This window comes from Lepidothrix coronata, unplaced genomic scaffold, assembly GCF_001604755.1.
Source record: "Lepidothrix coronata isolate B3197 unplaced genomic scaffold, Lepidothrix_coronata-1.0 Scaffold24, whole genome shotgun sequence".
In the NCBI taxonomy this organism is placed as follows: domain Eukaryota; kingdom Metazoa; phylum Chordata; class Aves; order Passeriformes; family Pipridae; genus Lepidothrix; species Lepidothrix coronata.
In genome coordinates this window covers 3,189,467-3,211,644 of record NW_016690204.1, presented here as the reverse complement: position 1 = coordinate 3,211,644, position 22,178 = coordinate 3,189,467, and the positions used below count along the sequence as shown (strand labels likewise).

Genomic DNA, 22,178 nt, shown 5'->3' with positions numbered 1-22,178 from the left:
ACTCTGTGGAGTTCTTCAGCATTCAAGCAATTACTTCCATGCTGTTTCTCTCTTTCTTCACCATTAACTGCAGTTTTAAAGTTTTGTAAGAATGATGAAGTTTTCTTTCTATTTTTATTTTGGCCTTCCCTCTTTTTAAGCACATTGCCAAGATGGTCCAAATATAAACTTCAAAATTTTACAGGGAAAAATGATAGAAGAATAGAAAAGAAGCAAAAAACCCCCAAACCCCAACACACTGCTAGCTGTTATTTTTCCATGACAGGGATACCTGAGGAAAGAAGAAAACTATATTTATTTAAGCCTAGCATATTTATAATGACATAGCTTAATAGAAATTAGGTAATGAAGAGGACTTTGCACTGGAGCATAACACCTCTCATTAAATTCATGCTAGAGTTCCCTCGTAAAAGTGCAATGAGACCTTCATATTTTCATAGCTCAATATCTAAAGGTTAGAAAAAACTTCCTAATGGTGTGGTCATTTCTTGCTGTTCCTTAACCTCTTAGGAGCCATTAAAAAGGACTCCACAAGATCACAGTTTTGGTATCACTCTTAACCTTTCGCAAATTAAAAAATTTGCATGTCTCTCACGTAATATTTGTGACAAAGCATTTTAATTAATGTGATATATTCCATAAATGGTATTTCTAGTAAAGGTATCTGAAAATGCTTTAAAATATATTGTCTTTTCCCAATTTCCTTAATGTCCAGCTTTCCAAAGTTCCTTAGTCTCTCCCATTACTGACACCTAGAAACAGCTCTGGTCCTGTAAGGCTCGTGATCTCAAGCCAGCTATAAATGATCAATGTTTCTGCACTCCTACCCACTCCAGTCCACCACATTCCCAGGATTTTCCATCTGCAATCTGTAATGCCCTGGACCCCAGGTGGGTGGACATTACAGGCACTGTGTCCTCTTTGCCCAGCCTTAAGCAGCCAACTGGAGGAAAAGACGGTCCTGTAAATACAGCCTTTGTTGATTGATGTCACAGGCAGCTCATTGTAGCCAAAATGTGACCTTTAAATGTAAAACAAAAAGGACCATAGGGTATCCCTGTGGAGAAAAAGGACTACAGGATATTCCCTTGGAGAACTTGGCAAGGCACATCTAACATAGACCAAACAAAACCAAATGCACACAAGACAGCATAAAAAAAGACTTGTCTTGTTTTGCTGTAGCTTGTACACAGAAAAATGGCCCCAACAGCACCAGCAGGTACAGATCAAGCCCTGACCCTTCCTAGACAAAGCAAGGAACACCACAATTCCACTGTGGTTCCTGTGTTCCAGCACAGGACTTGCTGATGACCTCCCACTCACCTGTATCAGTGGACTGTCATCCCCCCCAGCTCTGAGCGTTGCTGAAACCCCATCAAGGCTTTGCACGACAGGAGGGAGCAGCTCGGCCTTGCTGAGCCTCGTCCTTGCCATCTCAAACCTCCCCCTGGCTCTGAGTGACTGTGACAGGTCTCAGGGCAGGCTGTAATGTTTTATTAAGGTCTAAAAATCACTGACAGTACATACAGAAACAGCAAAGCCCAAACTTAAGATCGAGGTGTAACTGCCAGCTGAAGAAAAACCCATTGACTCAAAAAGTATAGCAAGGTCCCAGTGCACTTTGGAAATTAAATATAGCCAGACACGAGCAAGGTGTGCACCACTTTGCTGTGCTCCCACTGGGCCACCCACCCTGCCCAAACATCATTTCTCCTGAAGTGAATTGCTCTTTCCACCTCCTATCTTTGCAATGTCACTCCAACACGAGGCAGCTGAGCAAATCACCACGGCTCCTTGTAACAGAATGTCTTCTTGCAGCCTCTGCAGTTGTTTGTATCAAATATGGCATTTGTCTTGCTCAAGGACCTGCTTAACATGCCCACAACACGAACATGACATTCCCACACTTCCCTCCTCCAGAGCTGCCCTGAATCATCCACGTCCGGAGACACTAATGAAGTGCTTTAGACTCTGTACATGAGCAGGAAAGAAAAGCCAAAATTTGGGGATGGGGGGATGGGAAATCAGGATCTTCCACGTGTAGGAAGGGCAACCATGGGAAAAAATAGGTGGTCAGAGATAAAAATGAATGCTGACTTTGGTTAAGGTGCAAAGTGTTGCAGGAGGACCTCACTGTACCCACTGTGGCAGAACATCGGTATTTCTTAGTGCCTTGAATTGTCACTGCAGCACAAGAGGCTTTTTGACATCTGTAGGTCCAAGGACTATTTGGGATGTGATGACCCTCCCCCTTTCTTTAGCTAACTGCCTGAACCCACACTTTGCTGAGCTCAGTGGGGAGCATTGCTCTGCACTGCCCGGGTACCAAGGCAGGAACTTCCCAAATTGTTGTAGCCAGAAAACCCTCCAAGCATCAGAGCTGCTCTTGGCCAGCACTGCTTGAAAAGTGGGGTTTGATTTTCCTCAGAGAGATGTCTAAACATAAAGCTCAGGCAGTTTTTTCTGCTTAAGCTGCAGAACCAGCTCAGTGGCAGAGCTAACTCAGGCCGCTCTGTGATTTAACTGCAGGCCTGTTCTTTAACATCACAGAGACTGCAGTGTCTAACACATTGTCTAATCTTCACCCAGTTGCAGTTCTCTCAGCAAACTATAACAGTGTCACAAAAGCATCACCAACACTGTACCACCAAAAGTAGCCCCGTGGTGTCCTCTTACCACACATCATCAGGAGCGCTGAGCTCCCCTAACTTCCTTGTGTAACTTCCAAGTGTTTTATAAGTGCTCAAATTCATGAATCTTAGCAACTGTTGAGACAAAATATGGTTGTTTGGCATTAACACATTCAGTCTGCATTGCCTACAGAAGCCTCTCTCCTCATTCCCTCACCTGAGGCCTGTCTGTGATGGGCTAAGTGAGATAACTGGTGGGTGGCACACCCCTGTCGTGCAGCTGCAGGGTTGGTGGTGCTGCTAATAGTGCAACATTTTCTTCAACGATTTTCTTTCTCTAACTCCTCTTTTGATTGAGAATTCAGTATGATGTAAAATAACGAGCTCTCAGTCACATCTTTCCTCTGCCCATGCAGCTCCCTCCTCCACAGTAGAACGGGAGGCATAAAAGCACAACAAAGACTTTTTCGGAGCTCTCAAAGCACCTCCAGCAGTAACTGTGTCAAGAATTGTAACAAACATTAGCACAACAATTCCTGTTATGATCCCTGCTTCCCAGGTCTCTTGGGGATGGTGGCACACATGATGTATACTCAAGTTTTCCAAGTGACAGTCAGCCTTGGGCCAGAGGACTGGCGACCACATTCATGGGACTATGGATGGTCCTTCTGGTAAGTGTCACCTGCTTTTTTCAAGTTGTTCCATGAGTCTGTTGGGAGATTGTGCATATCACCTCCAATTGCCAGGAACGTGCATGTGAATTCCCAGCTCCCAAAGTGCCAGGGGAAGCACAAACCCCCAGGGCCTTGCAGTTCTCGAGGTGTGGAGGACAGATATGGGTGGCTGTGCAGCAGCAGCTGTGCCTATCAGCAGGTACAGAGCATTTGTAAATAAACAGCACCCACAATTACCAACACAGATTGAGCACTCTCATTAAAGTTCAATTTAGGTACATAATTGCCATGGCATTTCAGAGACTTTTAGCTCTTTTTTTTTTTTTTTTGGTTTTTAATTAATGTCTCAGTTGAACCTTAGGGTGCAGCTTTTAACTCAACTGCAGAGGAAGGTGCAGCGCTGCTGGCACGGTGATACTTCCCTGCAGATCATGGGGAGATGGCTTGGGAAAATGGACATGGCTTTTTTTTTTTTTTAAACTTTCCCATCTATCTTTTAAAAATCCCATAAAAATAATTTGGCCAAGATACATCGACTGTGTTATGTTGCTTGCAAGTTTATAAGAAGCTTAACAAGAAGAGGAGGCTGTGGAGAATAAAAATACCTGCAAACAACATCACCATTCCTCTAGAGGCATCAGCCTCTTTGGATGGATAGGGAAAATACTTTCTTTTTGTCATTTCTAAATATAGCACATTATTTTCTTTCTGTCTCAAAGCAGAGACAACAACCTTTGCTAACACCAATAAATAAATACAAATACTTATGCACAGCACTGCAGGGGATTATTAGTCTTTCCTTCTCCCCTCTTTATACTATGTTTCATGGGAGGAGTTACCAACATTTTAGCAACATGTTACAAAATATAAATCACATTATACTTAAAATACAATTTATTTTGTGTCTCAGTAATGAATATTTATTGCATGTGATGATAAACTTATAAATACACTGCATTCATATATTTATAATATTTATATTAATATTTATTAAAACTGTCATAATAATTGTATATTTTCAATATATTTAAATAATAAGGCATATTTGTCTTCAGTAATCTATTTAACAATTTACTGCAATACTCAAAATTCAGAATGCTGTTAAATGTCTGGAATGATAAACACTCATTAGATTATTCTCCTTCATCTTGTGCTAGCCAAGAACACCCATGTCTCAGAGCTGGTGGGTCCCACAGGGCATTCTGAGCTCTCCCTGGACCCACTCATCCCACCCACACTCCAAGCCAGCTGCTGGGAGCCCAGTGTCCCACGGGGATGGAGCTGGAAGCTCTGGCTGCTGTCCAGACCCCAGCCCTGTCCCAGAGCAGCTGCTGCAGCCTCTCCCTCACTGTCCCCAGGCAGCCACAGATTTTAGGGCCAGGACTGCCCCTGGGTCAGGTCTCACTGTGGAAGACTCTGGAGATGCCAACAGCAGGTAAATGTGTGAGAGCAACCTCCTCTCTCCCCATACTCCTGAGGTGGGACCTCAGCTTCCCTCCACACACTGACTGGGGGGTCACAGCTGAGCTCCACTCCTGCTGTTGCAGTCACAAAGCATCTCCTCAGATCTGGTGGTCTCCTTCCCTCCCCTGATACCTTCCAAGGCAAGACATTTATCTGTGCAGGATGTAGGGCAAACACAGCTCAGCCACAGCTGCCCTGGGAGCATTTTCAGCCTGCAGAGGTGCTCAGCAGCCTGAGGGAGACCATGGGGTCTCTCACACCATGCCAGTGATGGATAGCAGACCTGGAAAGGGGAGGTTGGGAAGTCAAATGCAGTAAAAAGAAGGCTTCTCCCTTCCAGCTAACACTAATCCACCACTGCTGTACAGACCAGAGAGCTACAACCTCCCCTGGCTTCACCCAGACTTAAACACCTTCTTTAAGAAGGGTTAATAAGAAATGCCCACCCAGCCTGGTGGAGTTTGAAAACATGTAGGAATTAATTTCTGCTCCATCTGGCTTCTGTTGATGTCCTGAAACAGGAGTTTTCAGTACCTCTGGACCAGTAATGCAACCACCAGCATTATTTCCAGCCTGCTGTAAATGTCCCACTGCAGCACCTGGTTACAGGATCTGTCAGAGCCCAGAGGACTGGAACAGCACTGACAAGTGGGGCCAGGGAACATTGTCCCCATGGCCAAGAGCCAAAGGATCTTGGGGATCCAGACTGCCATCCCTTTCCCAAGTGCCAGTGGGGAAACTAACTTTTCCATGACTCTCTTTCCCCTCTGTTGAAAGGGAATGATAAAAATGCTTCTCCTTAAAATGAGGAAGAACTGCTTGTGATCTACACAGATGTCCCAAAATTGAAAATGCACTGCTTGCTTCCTGTTATCCTGCCCCATTCCCAAGCCATTGGCAAAGCCTGGAGGTTGGTCTGTGCTCTGGCACAAGCCAGGAGTGGGCCGGGGGATTCTCCTGGCAGGGGGTTTCTCTGAGGATCAGTGGATGTTCAAGTTCAGCCCCTCTAAAGAAAATAAATATAAAAAACTCGAGCTGTTTGAGCCACAGAGGAACTTGAGAGCCCAGCCCTGAGCTCAGTTGCCAGAGGCACCCCACCACATCTGGGACACAGCTGGCAGGGAGGGGCACTGCTGTCAAAGAGGTCTTCACCTAAGGCAGGGTGTAACTTTACAGGTAGGGGAACCACTCTTTACACTTCAAAATAAATAACATTTAACCGAGGTCCATAAAAACTAAAACAGATCCATCACAATTGCCTAATTATCATGATTTACCAACCACCAGACATTAAGAGTCTTCACTCTGTATTTCCTTCTCTGAACCTTTCAGCATTTCTGAGTGCATGATTAGAAATCATCAGAAACTTCAAAAAGAAAAATTTTCCACCAAATGTCATTCCCCAGGCACAGTAAAGCATGTGGTTTTTTGCTGGCTTCTTCCTGGATACTGCTTAGGAGCCCAGCTGGAAATGTTTGCAGCTGTTGGAGCTTTTCCACACACTCCATGTAGGAGGAGGACATATGCCAGGCTGGGAAGACACTGTACCTGAACAATCACACCTAGCACGAGTTTCCTTTCCACTTCTTCACCCAAGCATGGGAAACCTGAGGGAACTTTGTCACCCCAGGGGTCACTACATTTCCTTCTCATTTGGTTGCATCTGGCAAATGGGTCCAAAAATGACGAGGAAAGAGCTGCCTCCACACGTCTCATTGCCTTGGGAGTCCCTCAAGGACTTGGTAGGAGCTGAATTTTGAAATCATTGAAATGAGCCATTTCTGTTTACTTGTGCTATTTCTCCCCTAGATTTTTTTTTTTTTCAGTTCATGAATATGTGTTGTTTTCCAAGTTTTGTCTAATTTGAAATGAGAAGCTGCTTCCTTGTCTGCAGGTCCTTTGCAGAACGGAAAAACAGCTCCTGCTGAGAGCTGTGTTGACAATACGTGTTTATAAGATAATGCTGCTGGGGCTGTATTCTTTCTGCTCTGCATAATTCAGACCCATTTATTATAGAAAAGGTGAAAAAAGCAGCAGGTAAAGTGTGTCACTGTCACAGATGATGAAGTCAACCCGAGTTAGTTAGGAAGCCACTGTGAACTCTGTGTAGCCAGAGCTGATGGGCTGAATGTGAGAGTCAAGGGGAGCCAGAAGACAGAGAAACCCTGCAGACAAAAGGAGGAACTCAGTGTCTTTTTTATAGCCCCATTTCATGCTCAAAAAGCATCTTAACTCCTTGAGGCCATGAGTCCCCCCCAGCCCCATCTGAACTTGAGGTCAGTGAGGTGCAGGGAGGGCAGAAGAACCTGAGGGGAAACCCTGTCCTCAGGTAGGGAACAGAGCAGCTCCCAGATGACTCTCCTTGCCAGAAGACCCAGGACAACACTTGCTTAACTTGGCCTAGTCATTTTTTTCTTCCATTTTCCTTCTCCCTCTGTCTCCTCGTCCTCCTAGTTGGTACTTGCAGGTGTCCTGCCCCTGACTGCACTGTCTACACACTGGGAGTGTCAGTCAGGAAAGCCTCAGGTTCGGTCTCTCCACAAAATGCAGATATCAGAGACCAGATATAAGCCAGAAATGCTATAAATGTCCAGGAAAGAAGGCATTACAGCAGCCTGGTGAAGGCACAAAAACCAGATTAGGAACCATCCCTGCAGTAGCACTGTGCAGTCGGTGTCCCGTGGATGCTGGAGAACTTCCACTGGTCCAAAAGACATGGTCTCTGGGGCATTACTCCCTCCAGGAGTATAAGGATTTTAGCACCTGTCTGCAAGGCTTTGAGACATTTCAGAGGCAAATCAGGAGGTGTTTGGCTCTTCTGTCACAGAGCACCCAGTGTTCACACTAACACTGTGCCATATGGTTCTCCATGGGATGGAGGTTGTGCCCAGCCCCTCTCCCAACCTCCTGCCTGCACCTTGAGCACGAGCCACAGGTCATTTGAGGTAAGATGAGAAGAATGGGTTTGTCACCTCTGACTTCCCTGCCTGGTCTCATGCTGTGCATGTCTGTGTCTCTTGGCATCAGAAGTATAACATGAGCTGCTGTGCTAACCCAGCTCTGTCTGCTGGTTTGTCTCTCCACAGTCTGGCCTGGGGCTCTTTCACCTGCTGCATGGCGGCCTCTGTCACCACCCTGAACTCCTACACTAAGACTGTCATCGAGTTCAGACACAAGCGCAAAATCTTCGAGCAGGGCTTTCGAGAAGAGCAGAACTTCCTAGACCAGGAAGCCATCAAGTACTTCAGAGAAAGGTCAGTGCAGTCAGTCACTCCATCAGGGGAGGTTTTCATGGGCTCTGCTAGTCCCAGCAAATCCAGGCTGTCACCCACTGCAGCACATGTGGGTGAAGTCTCTGGGATACCTTGAGAAGGTGTGTGTTAAACCCAAAAGGTTCTCCTTGATCTGTTTTTTCTTAAGTTTTGTGATGTCCCAGTGCCTGCCCTTATATACTCGTTAAATACTTATATACTCTTATATACTCGTTAAATACAAGACTGACAAGTCCTTACCATATACATCCAATTCATAGGGATTCACAAGAAGCTGTGCTGCCAAAGTAAGCTGATTTTCCCTCTCTGGAAAGGTAAAATTGTGGGGATGCAACAAATGTGACAGCCATAATTTCTCAGCACATGAAATAGGCACCTCCCAATAATCCCAACAGCTTCTGAGGCACTTTCCAGCCACTGGTAGGCCACTTTGGAGCTGCCATTTTCCACAGTCACACGCCTAAAACCCATCCCCTGGAGCTGCTCCACACAAGTACAGCATGTACATGACAAGGCACTGCAGAAACACCCACACAGTGCCACCCACACTGCCACCGGGGGCTTGGAGGNCCAAGATACATCGACTGTGTTATGTTGCTTGCAAGTTTATAAGAAGCTTAACAAGAAGAGGAGGCTGTGGAGAATAAAAATACCTGCAAACAACATCACCATTCCTCTAGAGGCATCAGCCTCTTTGGATGGATAGGGAAAATACTTTCTTTTTGTCATTTCTAAATATAGCACATTATTTTCTTTCTGTCTCAAAGCAGAGACAACAACCTTTGCTAACACCAATAAATAAATACAAATACTTATGCACAGCACTGCAGGGGATTATTAGTCTTTCCTTCTCCCCTCTTTATACTATGTTTCATGGGAGGAGTTACCAACATTTTAGCAACATGTTACAAAATATAAATCACATTATACTTAAAATACAATTTATTTTGTGTCTCAGTAATGAATATTTATTGCATGTGATGATAAACTTATAAATACACTGCATTCATATATTTATAATATTTATATTAATATTTATTAAAACTGTCATAATAATTGTATATTTTCAATATATTTAAATAATAAGGCATATTTGTCTTCAGTAATCTATTTAACAATTTACTGCAATACTCAAAATTCAGAATGCTGTTAAATGTCTGGAATGATAAACACTCATTAGATTATTCTCCTTCATCTTGTGCTAGCCAAGAACACCCATGTCTCAGAGCTGGTGGGTCCCACAGGGCATTCTGAGCTCTCCCTGGACCCACTCATCCCACCCACACTCCAAGCCAGCTGCTGGGAGCCCAGTGTCCCACGGGGATGGAGCTGGAAGCTCTGGCTGCTGTCCAGACCCCAGCCCTGTCCCAGAGCAGCTGCTGCAGCCTCTCCCTCACTGTCCCCAGGCAGCCACAGATTTTAGGGCCAGGACTGCCCCTGGGTCAGGTCTCACTGTGGAAGACTCTGGAGATGCCAACAGCAGGTAAATGTGTGAGAGCAACCTCCTCTCTCCCCATACTCCTGAGGTGGGACCTCAGCTTCCCTCCACACACTGACTGGGGGGTCACAGCTGAGCTCCACTCCTGCTGTTGCAGTCACAAAGCATCTCCTCAGATCTGGTGGTCTCCTTCCCTCCCCTGATACCTTCCAAGGCAAGACATTTATCTGTGCAGGATGTAGGGCAAACACAGCTCAGCCACAGCTGCCCTGGGAGCATTTTCAGCCTGCAGAGGTGCTCAGCAGCCTGAGGGAGACCATGGGGTCTCTCACACCATGCCAGTGATGGATAGCAGACCTGGAAAGGGGAGGTTGGGAAGTCAAATGCAGTAAAAAGAAGGCTTCTCCCTTCCAGCTAACACTAATCCACCACTGCTGTACAGACCAGAGAGCTACAACCTCCCCTGGCTTCACCCAGACTTAAACACCTTCTTTAAGAAGGGTTAATAAGAAATGCCCACCCAGCCTGGTGGAGTTTGAAAACATGTAGGAATTAATTTCTGCTCCATCTGGCTTCTGTTGATGTCCTGAAACAGGAGTTTTCAGTACCTCTGGACCAGTAATGCAACCACCAGCATTATTTCCAGCCTGCTGTAAATGTCCCACTGCAGCACCTGGTTACAGGATCTGTCAGAGCCCAGAGGACTGGAACAGCACTGACAAGTGGGGCCAGGGAACATTGTCCCCATGGCCAAGAGCCAAAGGATCTTGGGGATCCAGACTGCCATCCCTTTCCCAAGTGCCAGTGGGGAAACTAACTTTTCCATGACTCTCTTTCCCCTCTGTTGAAAGGGAATGATAAAAATGCTTCTCCTTAAAATGAGGAAGAACTGCTTGTGATCTACACAGATGTCCCAAAATTGAAAATGCACTGCTTGCTTCCTGTTATCCTGCCCCATTCCCAAGCCATTGGCAAAGCCTGGAGGTTGGTCTGTGCTCTGGCACAAGCCAGGAGTGGGCCGGGGGATTCTCCTGGCAGGGGGTTTCTCTGAGGATCAGTGGATGTTCAAGTTCAGCCCCTCTAAAGAAAATAAATATAAAAAACTCGAGCTGTTTGAGCCACAGAGGAACTTGAGAGCCCAGCCCTGAGCTCAGTTGCCAGAGGCACCCCACCACATCTGGGACACAGCTGGCAGGGAGGGGCACTGCTGTCAAAGAGGTCTTCACCTAAGGCAGGGTGTAACTTTACAGGTAGGGGAACCACTCTTTACACTTCAAAATAAATAACATTTAACCGAGGTCCATAAAAACTAAAACAGATCCATCACAATTGCCTAATTATCATGATTTACCAACCACCAGACATTAAGAGTCTTCACTCTGTATTTCCTTCTCTGAACCTTTCAGCATTTCTGAGTGCATGATTAGAAATCATCAGAAACTTCAAAAAGAAAAATTTTCCACCAAATGTCATTCCCCAGGCACAGTAAAGCATGTGGTTTTTTGCTGGCTTCTTCCTGGATACTGCTTAGGAGCCCAGCTGGAAATGTTTGCAGCTGTTGGAGCTTTTCCACACACTCCATGTAGGAGGAGGACATATGCCAGGCTGGGAAGACACTGTACCTGAACAATCACACCTAGCACGAGTTTCCTTTCCACTTCTTCACCCAAGCATGGGAAACCTGAGGGAACTTTGTCACCCCAGGGGTCACTACATTTCCTTCTCATTTGGTTGCATCTGGCAAATGGGTCCAAAAATGACGAGGAAAGAGCTGCCTCCACACGTCTCATTGCCTTGGGAGTCCCTCAAGGACTTGGTAGGAGCTGAATTTTGAAATCATTGAAATGAGCCATTTCTGTTTACTTGTGCTATTTCTCCCCTAGATTTTTTTTTTTTTCAGTTCATGAATATGTGTTGTTTTCCAAGTTTTGTCTAATTTGAAATGAGAAGCTGCTTCCTTGTCTGCAGGTCCTTTGCAGAACGGAAAAACAGCTCCTGCTGAGAGCTGTGTTGACAATACGTGTTTATAAGATAATGCTGCTGGGGCTGTATTCTTTCTGCTCTGCATAATTCAGACCCATTTATTATAGAAAAGGTGAAAAAAGCAGCAGGTAAAGTGTGTCACTGTCACAGATGATGAAGTCAACCCGAGTTAGTTAGGAAGCCACTGTGAACTCTGTGTAGCCAGAGCTGATGGGCTGAATGTGAGAGTCAAGGGGAGCCAGAAGACAGAGAAACCCTGCAGACAAAAGGAGGAACTCAGTGTCTTTTTTATAGCCCCATTTCATGCTCAAAAAGCATCTTAACTCCTTGAGGCCATGAGTCCCCCCCAGCCCCATCTGAACTTGAGGTCAGTGAGGTGCAGGGAGGGCAGAAGAACCTGAGGGGAAACCCTGTCCTCAGGTAGGGAACAGAGCAGCTCCCAGATGACTCTCCTTGCCAGAAGACCCAGGACAACACTTGCTTAACTTGGCCTAGTCATTTTTTTCTTCCATTTTCCTTCTCCCTCTGTCTCCTTGTCCTCCTAGTTGGTACTTGCAGGTGTCCTGCCCCTGACTGCACTGTCTACACACTGGGAGTGTCAGTCAGGAAAGCCTCAGGTTCGGTCTCTCCACAAAATGCAGATATCAGAGACCAGATATAAGCCAGAAATGCTATAAATGTCCAGGAAAGAAGGCATTACAGCAGCCTGGTGAAGGCACAAAAACCAGATTAGGAACCATCCCTGCAGTAACACTGTGCAGTCAGTGTCCCGTGGATGCTGGAGAACTTCCACTGGTCCAAAAGACATGGTCTCTGGGCATTACTCCCTCCAGGAGTATAAGGATTTTAGCACCTGTCTGCAAGGCTTTGAGACATTTCAGAGGCAAATCAGGAGGTGTTTGGCTCTTCTGTCACAGAGCACCCAGTGTTCACACTAACACTGTGCCATATGGTTCTCCATGGGATGGAGGTAGTGCCCAGCCCCTCTCCCAACCTCCTGCCTGCACCTTGAGCACGAGCCACAGGTCATTTGAGGTAAGATGAGAAGAATGGGTTTGTCACCTCTGACTTCCCTGCCTGGTCTCATGCTGTGCATGTCTGTGTCTCTTGGCATCAGAAGTATAACATGAGCTGCTGTGCTAACCCAGCTCTGTCTGCTGGTTTGTCTCTCCACAGTCTGGCCTGGGGCTCTTTCACCTGCTGCATGGCGGCCTCTGTCACCACCCTGAACTCCTACACTAAGACTGTCATCGAGTTCAGACACAAGCGCAAAATCTTCGAGCAGGGCTTTCGAGAAGAGCAGAACTTCCTAGACCAGGAAGCCATCAAGTACTTCAGAGAAAGGTCAGTGCAGTCAGTCACTCCATCAGGGGAGGTTTTCATGGGCTCTGCTAGTCCCAGCAAATCCAGGCTGTCACCCACTGCAGCACATGTGGGTGAAGTCTCTGGGATACCTTGAGAAGGTGTGTGTTAAACCCAAAAGGTTCTCCTTGATCTGTTTTTTCTTAAGTTTTGTGATGTCCCAGTGCCTGCCCTGTCTTATATACTCGTTAAATACAAGACTGACAAGTCCTTACCATATACATCCAATTCATAGGGATTCACAAGAAGCTGTGCTGCCAAAGTAAGCTGATTTTCCCTCTCTGGAAAGGTAAAATTGTGGGGATGCAACAAATGTGACAGCCATAATTTCTCAGCACATGAAATAGGCACCTCCCAATAATCCCAACAGCTTCTGAGGCACTTTCCAGCCACTGGTAGGCCACTTTGGAGCTGCCATTTTCCACAGTCACACGCCTAAAACCCATCCCTGTCTCCTCCACACAACCCATGCTCTGGAGCTGCTCCACACAAGTACAGCATGTACATGACAAGGCACTGCAGAAACACCCACACAGTGCCACCCACACTGCCACCGGGGGCTTGGAGGGACCCAGAGTCCTGTCTGAGCCCCAGAGGCCCAGAGATGCTCTGTCACTCTGCCCATCACCACACCCTGCCCCGCACACTCAGAGCTGGCCCCTGTGGCTGCTCTGGGACATTTGTCACCCTCATCCTGTGGTGAGAAACTTAAGGCTTTGTTTTAAAACTGTGGAACGCCAAGAACACACAAAGATGGACCTCACACAGCAGGGAAGGTGTGATGGGCTCCACGGGGGTTTGTACCTCCACAGAATGAAAAGCTGATCAGTGCAGCAAACCCTCACCAGAAGTTTATTACTTGAAATAATGTAAAGACATTTTGGGGACAGAAGACACAAGGATCTATTCCTGTTTGTCTGACCAGTGTGGCAGTTTCTCAGTGGTGGAAGGGGACAGAAGGTTTGCAATGATCAGCATTTCAGCACCAAATTGAGGATCTCTTCTGAGAGAGAACTAGAGACCTTCCATGATTATTATTTTGCCTTGGTTATCCTGTTGTTTGTTAGTCTGTTGCTACAGTTATTCCTCTGCTAACTTCCAAGATTTCACTCTACCTTTCAAACAGCCTGGAAGGAAGAGAGAAACGATGCAAACAACCATGGTTTGCCTAATTTTGCATTTGAAGATGACAGTGAATCCTAAAAAATTCTCTGTATGAGAAAAAAAAGCCCAAACACAGTGAAGAGGAAGGGGTCACTACGTGCCTCAGGAGAAATCAGCACCCAGGCAAGGAAAACAGACAAATTATTGAAGTGAGAATTACAGATTAGAGCCTGGAAGAATTATAAGGAACAATATGTTGACTTACATTGAGATATGCTAAGGAAACTTGATAGAGTACCACTACTGACCCTTCTGGAACAGTAAATAGAAAAAAAAACATTAGTAGCCTAGAGGATAATAACTTTTTCTTTCACATGGGTGTTGTGGGTTTGATTTTGATTCCTCTTGCCCTCACCATATGACACAATTTCGCCCCCAGCAATTCACTCCTTGGCCACATCCCCCCAGCCCTTCCACACACACTTGGCACACACAGCTCAAGCATGTGGTGTTCCCAAACTTCATGATTATGACTTTCTTTTTTTGTATCACATTATTTTAATTGTTGTATCTGAATACATAATAGGAAGCCCAGAGACAGTGTTACCATGGGATCATTCTGGAGGTTTAAAGCTGTGCAGCAATACACCAAAATTCTTTTTTTTTAAGTTATCAGATTCATGATCAGCTTCACTGCTGTGACCTGGGAATACTTGGACACTACAGGAGGTCCAGGGATTGTCCATTAGCAACACCCTGTTGCTACATGCTGTGGGTGCCCACAGTCCCACACAACTTCCCTTAGCTCCCATCTGCCTTTGCACAAACAGAAAATAAAATAAGTTCTCTTTCCTTCCTGTGCATATACCCAGGGATACTTCACATTCCCTCCTACTCCTCCACCTCCATGTTCCTTTTCATACCTCATGAATAAAACCCTCCAGCCTTTCTTCCTTCCAGTTACTTTGTGCATATCATCACCCTTTTTGCACATTCCTTTGCCTCAGTGCACATCCAGCACCCCGTGTGCACACATCTAACCTCTGGTTTGGATGGACTCTGTGCAACAGGAAAGTTAAAGCATTATTATCATTGTAGTTATCATTATTCCCACCAGCTACATTTCTCATCTGGGAGACAGGGAAGAAAAGTGTTATCTCCATTTTGCCTGTTGGAAGTTTTTTGTTGGAACGTTCTCCTGCAGGCCCCTGCTCCCAGAGAAGAAATTTGCTTTATGAAAAGTACTGACAGTAAAACAGCGCTAATTTTGCAAATGCTTTCTCAAACATAATCTCATTGTATTGCACTTAATTTTAATTGTATGCAGCTTACAAGTTACAGAGACAGCCGAATTCTTTGCCTGCCTGCACCCCAAGGACACAGGCTCTGTCTCTCCACAGCCTTGTTCCTATCACTGGGAAAACGTTTAAACAGCTGCAGAAAAATCAAAGATTCACAGTGTTATATGCAACAATCATTTCCTTCCCAGGCCTGGGAGACTTCAAAAAGTCAAGACGAAAGAGACACTGTAGTTCACACCATAAAATCAAAAGATATCAGAGCTCTTCAGATATAACAGGTACAATAGCCTTCAGGGTAACTCTAAGAAATTAAACAGGTCAATTATACAGACTTGGAGGGATTATTCATGCATTAAGTGTTCTATAAAATGATCAGAATTACCTACAACATGTCAGCTTTCAGTCTTTGTCCTTTTATTGCTTGTCCTTTTTTGCCGTTTTTCCACTGAACTGAATATTTGTCTAAAATTTTGCTCAGCTTTTTCAGCTTTTTTAGTTTATTAGGTGTCTGTTCTTAATAAGTCTCTCTCTTCCTTCCCTCTCAGTTTCTCTTTCTGCCCTGTTTCACATGAATACTCTTTGCCCATATGGTCTTGATCACAGTCCCTTGTCTATGGTTCACCCCCAACTGGCAGAGGAGGAACCCTCACATGCCTTTCTGCTTTCTTTGCTCTAAGGATCCTTCCAGATAAGCCAAAGGGACAAGGAAAATTCATTCTCTCCTACATAGACTGATAATCTATGGCAATCAGCTGAAGGAATGTCAATGTGCCAGACCTTCTCCTCCTCCCCTGCCCAGCTGTTTAGTAGCTGTGGCTGTTTTAGCAGCTTTGTCCATATGGCTGTGTAATAATTAAGACACATTCACAAAAATTCTGCTCATTTAGACCAACTGGCTACACCAACACTATAATCACATCCATTCAGGCAAGGGCCAGCACAGCCAGGTTATTCACATTGAATGTCTTTGCCTGAATTTGTCCTCAGTTTCTTACCTTCCTTTTCTCATATATTAAAAAACCCCTTTCAGCCACTCTCCTCTGACTTTCCCTGCTCCCAGAATTCTGGTGGACTTTGATTTCAGGTAAAGAATGAAAACTTCCCTCTCTGCTTCTTTGGTGTGCTGGGGGCAGAAAGTGCAGGTGGGGCAGATGGAGACCCTGGGCAAGAGTCACAGCTGCTGGAACAGGGACAGTTGTAGCTACAGGGAGGAAGATCTGGGGCAAGGGAATATCCAGCCTTGGGGTGAAGGTATGTGAGGCCTGGGGTGAGGGATAAAGGGCCTGAAAGGGTAGAAATCAAATCCAAGTGAACTCCTCATGGAGAGCTAGTCACTGCCTCGAGAAAGGAATAAAAGGTTAGCAAAGTGATGGGAGTAAAGTTGGATTACCCATGGCCCTCTTTTAATGATGACAAGAGCAGAGAGTAGCAACTTTTGGATGTGCATCCATGTCCAGGAGGCCAGGGGTGCTGAGTCCCACTGGAACTGAAGCCACTGCAGAGAGGGATAAAGGACGATATCCCACCCTGGCACCGGTGGGAGAGGGGACCCTAGAGATCAGCACAGCCCTGTCTCCAGTCTGGTATCCATCCTTTTTGCTCCCTGTGAAGCAAATCTCACTGACTAGGTGCTGTTAAACCAACACACAAATTTAGCAAGTAAATCTGGAGGATTCAGCCTTCCCCAGCCCAGCCATCCGTAGCACAGCATTTGCCAGCTCGCAGCTGTCCATCAACACCCATTGTGGCATTACAGCTGATTTCACAACATTTTTCTTGCTGACTGAGCCCTTACTCTGATCTGCAAAACCAACCCAACGTCAGGCAGATGCTGCTGGTGAAATTCTGGAGCGAGCTGAGTTCAAACTGCCATTGATACCAGTGCAGACAAAATGTCCCTGCAGGGACAGAAAACGTAGTTTTGAAGTGCTGGGAGCAGTTTGAGTCAGATGGCAGGACCAAAGCTATTGCAGAGATAATAAATCAGGACTATTCCCAACACTATGAGAACCAGAACTTTTCAAACCATCCTTCACACACTCTATTTTGTCCTTTTTTGTACATTTCTGTAATGTATCATACTCACAGCTTGCTTCCTCTAACTCCATTGTCCTCATGTAAGATGTGCAGATCATATTAATGCTTTCCAAAGACATGCCAACCTTTTGTTCTGATTTCCTCCTTGGTCACCCAGATAACTAAAGAGGTTTTCAGTACTGACCCAGTGTCCCTCCTATTCACAGAGTCAGTACCTTTTCCTACAGACATCAGAGTTTCCAGTGTTACTATTGCCCTTTCATTAGCACATGGGGATGAGTGTAACCTTCTGCCTTGGATTTATTCTGTACTTTATTCTGCAATACAGAAAGGTTTATCCACAGAGCTGTTCCTTCTGGAAAATTGCATGGACTGGCAGTAAAATGATGCAGCAGTAGCAACACACCCCCCTCCAACACACACCTACTGCACAATGCTGTCGGTCCCTGACACTTAGATCCATCCTGAGGAGTGAAAGAGTGGGAGAGACACAGCCCTGAGCCCCTCATTTCTATTCCCCATGGCCTCTTTACATGAGCTGTCCCTAAGAGGGGCAAAGCCAGTGGAACTGAGTCCTTCCTGAGACCATCAGGATCTCCATAACGGGCCTGGCTGTGGATGGAGGAGCCCAGGTGTGTTGTGCTCTTACTGGTTTTCACCCTTCCATTTCTGTATATTTGGGAGCAGCCTTTGTTTCTGTTAAAGGTGCTACTTCTATATTCTCTTTTCCAGGGCTGAGGAGGAGAGGGCTGAGGCTGGGGACCTGAGGTTACAGTGCCTCCATAGCTGCTCCCCAAATAGTAAGTGACCATGGCTCGAGTGTGTCCGATACACAGTGGCTTGTCCTGTCCCCACGCTGGCTCCCTGGGGCTCAGGATGAGGCTTGGATTAGGAAGCTGGGGAAACAGAGGTTTGTTACTCTCCCAGACAGCATTGCCCAAGTGATAATCAACCAGCACATGAACAGTGCAAAATCCTCCACCGTTCAATTTAGGATGTGCACATATCCTATAATTTTGTGTTATCTCAAGAAGCTGTGACTTCATAGTAGTTTAAAAATATGCTCTAATTTACACCTGTATAACTTTCATTATCACTACCTTTTTTCATCTATATTTATCACCAATTCATGATGATGCATGCTATTGAATATAAAAATGATTGAAAGCAGCTTTGGTAGACAATAACTTAGTATAATTAATGCCATTTCTTGCACTTTCTCAGAAAATTGCTATGCTTTTATTCAGGCTTTGCAAAAGCTCTTGCTTTAAGCTATGGGAGTCAGTGGTTCAATGTACAGAGCAATGCCCTGCTCTGAATACTATACTTTTTCTTTACTCTCCAGGAAAGATGTGTGCAGTTTCATGCATCTATTTCCTTGGAAAGAAAGCAAGTGATCCTTCATTCAGCGGGAGGGAGACTTGGGACAGTGACTTGCTGACTCTGCGTTCTTAAAATTTGGAAACCTGCTGGCATTTTGCTGCCTCTGTCTTGCTGAGATGCACATCTCAGCCACGTACTCGTGGAAGCTTGGTGTCTGTAACCCTAATCACTGAGGGTCCTGATCCCTCCCCAGACCTGCTGGAACTGCTCTCCAGTCCCATGTCACTGCAGGTGGTCTCCCCACAGGCATGATAGTGCTGGCACTGCTCTCCAGCTTGGTTTGTCATCAGCTCACTTGGTAACTCCTGCTCCTTGAAAATGTCATGTCAGTTATGGACTTTTCCACAGGCAGGAGATCCACACCCCTCATTTTCACAGGCCTGCACATGTCTATTGGTACAAAATTGATCTGGGTCATGTTTCCTGAGAAAATTCCCCACCTGCCAAGCTACTGGCGGGTGCTCAAGTGTGCTTTTTTATTATTGAAGCCTGTCCAAAGGTCTTTGTTTCAAAGAACAAATAACAAGTCTTGACATTAGGTGTTCCAAGGAATAGGAACAAGGCTCTTGTTGGTCCTACACCCAGCCCTGCCCCAGTGCTTCAATTCTAAAGGACACAGAGCTTTACCCCCACAGGGCCGACAGTGCTGGGAAAGCAAACTGCAAAGGAGAAGCCCAGTGTCAGGGTAAAGAACAGTGGCCCTTCTTCAATATTCCATCAGTCTCAGCTTCACATCTGTTACCCACTGTAATGAAATCAGATCAATATTAATGAAGTGACAGGAGTGAAGTTCTGCTCTCAGTTCACAGTTTACTTATGAATCCAATATAAGCCGCAGGATCTTCATTATTCATGCTTATTAGGGAGGAAAAACATTAATTGCTGCTGCTCTGGATGGCACAAATCCTCACAACTCTCAGAAGAACATCTCCTTCCTTGAACAAGTCCATCAAGCCTGCACCTGACCCGAGGATTCTCCTTGATGCTGTTTCTGGCTTCACACACTCCCACTCTGTCACATCAACCATGCAACGGGCTCGTGGCCAGCAGAGAATTGGTAAGAGCAAGAGAACAATGTGAGAAGCACTTGGCTAAAGGCAGGGCAGCCTCAGAGGTTCCCCTGGCTCCCCTGGGTACCTGGGGTCTGCTTGGATGGAAGAAGGGGACACCCAGAGCAGACCAAGTCCTCACCACTGCTTGGTCACATCAGCACCCACGTGCCACTAACAGAGCAAACGCCAGCAGATCACTCTGAGCACTTTATGAACACTTCCCAGAGAGGTGATCCCGAGCCATGGGGACACCAGGATGCACCACCTGAAGTTATTCCTGCTGCTCACTTCAACCAGTATTTCATTCCCTGGAGGACTTGCCAGCTGCCCTCACTTAGAAGTGCCCTGAGGATGTTCTGATTGGAACCAAATGGCAGATAAGGAGTATTTGCTCGTGCTCAGACATCATGACTCTTTCTGTCCTCCCACAAAGACAAACCAGGGCATCTGTCCTTGTTGAGAGGCAAGGATTTGGGGGAGTGTCGCTGAGGAGTGAAAGAGTAAAACCTTTACAGAAAAGAACACGACTGAGTGACCGTAGAAGACAAATGCCGTCACAGCCAGGTGATTTTGGAAGAGACAATATTAAAGTTTTTGAGCATCCAGGAGCACTGTGGGAGCACAGGTAGCACGAAGGGCCTTATGCCAGGACAGGATATCAGGTTCCTCTGTTGGCAAGACTAAGCTCTCTGTTTTGAGAAGTGACCTTAAACTATAAATCTCATCAGAATCTTGATCCCAGGGGAGTCTTGAACAGGACAACTATTCAGTCTTGATATTTCTATATTAAGCCATTTAATGTCCATCACTAAACTATAATTTTCCTTTACCAGGGTTAAAAAAAAATGTTTTATTTCCTTTAAACCCCTTTAACAGGGTTTAAACTTGCCTGAACTGGGCTAAGAACAGCACCAGGGAGCTCTAGGTATAACTTGGCATCCTCTGCTCTCACCAAGCCACCTTCCTGTGCAAACATATGGCACTGGCCCCTATACATCTGATATCCTTGGTCATGATTTGCTCATACCAAATTTAGCATTTCCACTGCAAAGCCCTAAACACTCTTGAAGTCTGTTTGCTGTCATTTTGATGTTTCAACTCTTTCCTTCAGATGTGCAGGGCTGGGAGATCTCGATGATCCAGCTGTGCACGGTCACCACACAAAAACGAGAGAAGGAGAAATTTCATGTCAGGATTTTTTTGTTGTTGCACAGTTATTTATTGCCAAGAAATGCTCACTGTTCTTGGGCTCCAGGCAGCAGCAGTACCTGATTTCAGACATGTCCATGCCACTTCCACCCTCTCCTCCAGTGTTGTCCCACCACGAGGCATTAACAGGATGAGCCTGGAGCCCACGGCGCAGATGGGAGAGGTGCAGATGGTGGATGTAGAACAAGGGGTAGGAGAGAGGCAGGAGAAATGTCACAAAGGACAAGGAGAGACAGGTGTGGTGGCAAAGTCAAAAAGAGACAGGTAGCCCAGAGGAGCCAAGAGCTGAGCAGGAAACAGCATATTCCTACTGTCTGTGGCTAAAAGCCTTGGTGTTATCTGAGGCAGATAAACCCAGGGTTCAGGACACCAGCCTCTCTTGTAGAAAAGTGAAAGATTATTCAAAATTAATTCAGTGTCAAAAAAATAATATAGTCACTGTTTTGGCAGCGTGGGCATTTTAGGAGGGTCACCTGACAAAGAGGAGGCCTTGAAAAAGATAGTTTTATTCTCGTATCATCACCCTGTAGGCATTTCCCCTGGGTCCATCCCACAGCTCCTCTACCATCCTCCCACCCCGACTGTCTACAGCAAGATTTATGCAACCAGCCCCTCAGAGCTTCACTCTAGAGCATAGTGTAATTTTTTTTTCCTATTCAGACAAGTTCACCAGAAGAGCTCCAGACTTAAAACATGGTGGAAATGATTCATAAAAAAAAAAATAATAATATCCACCGGTTGGATTTTTTTTTTTTTTTTATCGCTGGTCTCAAGCGCCACAGAAGGAAAGTGGTGCTGGATGTGCAGGCAAGTTCCAAATGTCTCCAAATTCAGTCTGTTGCACAAGCTCAGCTGGAGAGGGCAAGGCACAGACGGCAGCCAAGGTCACTGTGACAACGGGGAACATGCTTGATATGCTGAGCAGCGCCGGGCTGGGAGGCGCAGACAACAAGGGCCTGACGCATTTGAAGTGTCGCTCAAAGTTGAGCCGAGGTTTCTCCTTGTGGAGGTACCTGACAGCTGCAACCGCTGCCTCTTTGATGCCAGCGCTGATTTCAACCCCAGGACTTGCAATCCTTCCCGTAATTTATTCCCTTCTTGGCGATTGGCCTCATAAAAACAGGTGGGGAAAAATTCCCCCCCCGACGGAGCGCCATGGTTACGGATCCGAGATCCAGCCTGGCTGCGCTGGCAGCCACGGGAATCTCGGTCCTGTCTTCAGGCAAGCTCTTGCCCACCAGGAAATTCCAAATTAAAGGTCTCAGTTCT

The 22,178-nt window shown here is 45.9% G+C and overlaps 1 protein-coding gene across 4 annotated transcripts in view; it reads left to right on the top strand.

Moving 5' to 3' along the window:
• GSG1L (GSG1 like) overlaps positions 1–22,178 on the top strand; it is a 58,910-nt gene that overhangs the window by 31,911 nt on the left and 4,821 nt on the right. The window contains exons 4-7 of one of the 4 annotated variants that reach the window (XM_017809117.1): positions 3,190–3,301; positions 7,855–8,022; positions 17,998–18,065; positions 18,611–20,264. In XM_017809117.1, coding sequence (XP_017664606.1) covers positions 3,190–3,301; positions 7,855–8,022; positions 17,998–18,065; positions 18,611–18,720 — 458 coding nt within the window. In that variant the 3' untranslated portion in view covers positions 18,721–20,264. Of the gene's footprint in view, positions 1–3,189; positions 3,302–7,854; positions 8,023–12,642; positions 12,806–17,997; positions 18,066–18,610; positions 20,265–22,178 lie in introns of those variants that run through there. The other 3 variants (XM_017809115.1, XM_017809114.1, XM_017809113.1) reach the window with 3 other exon arrangements.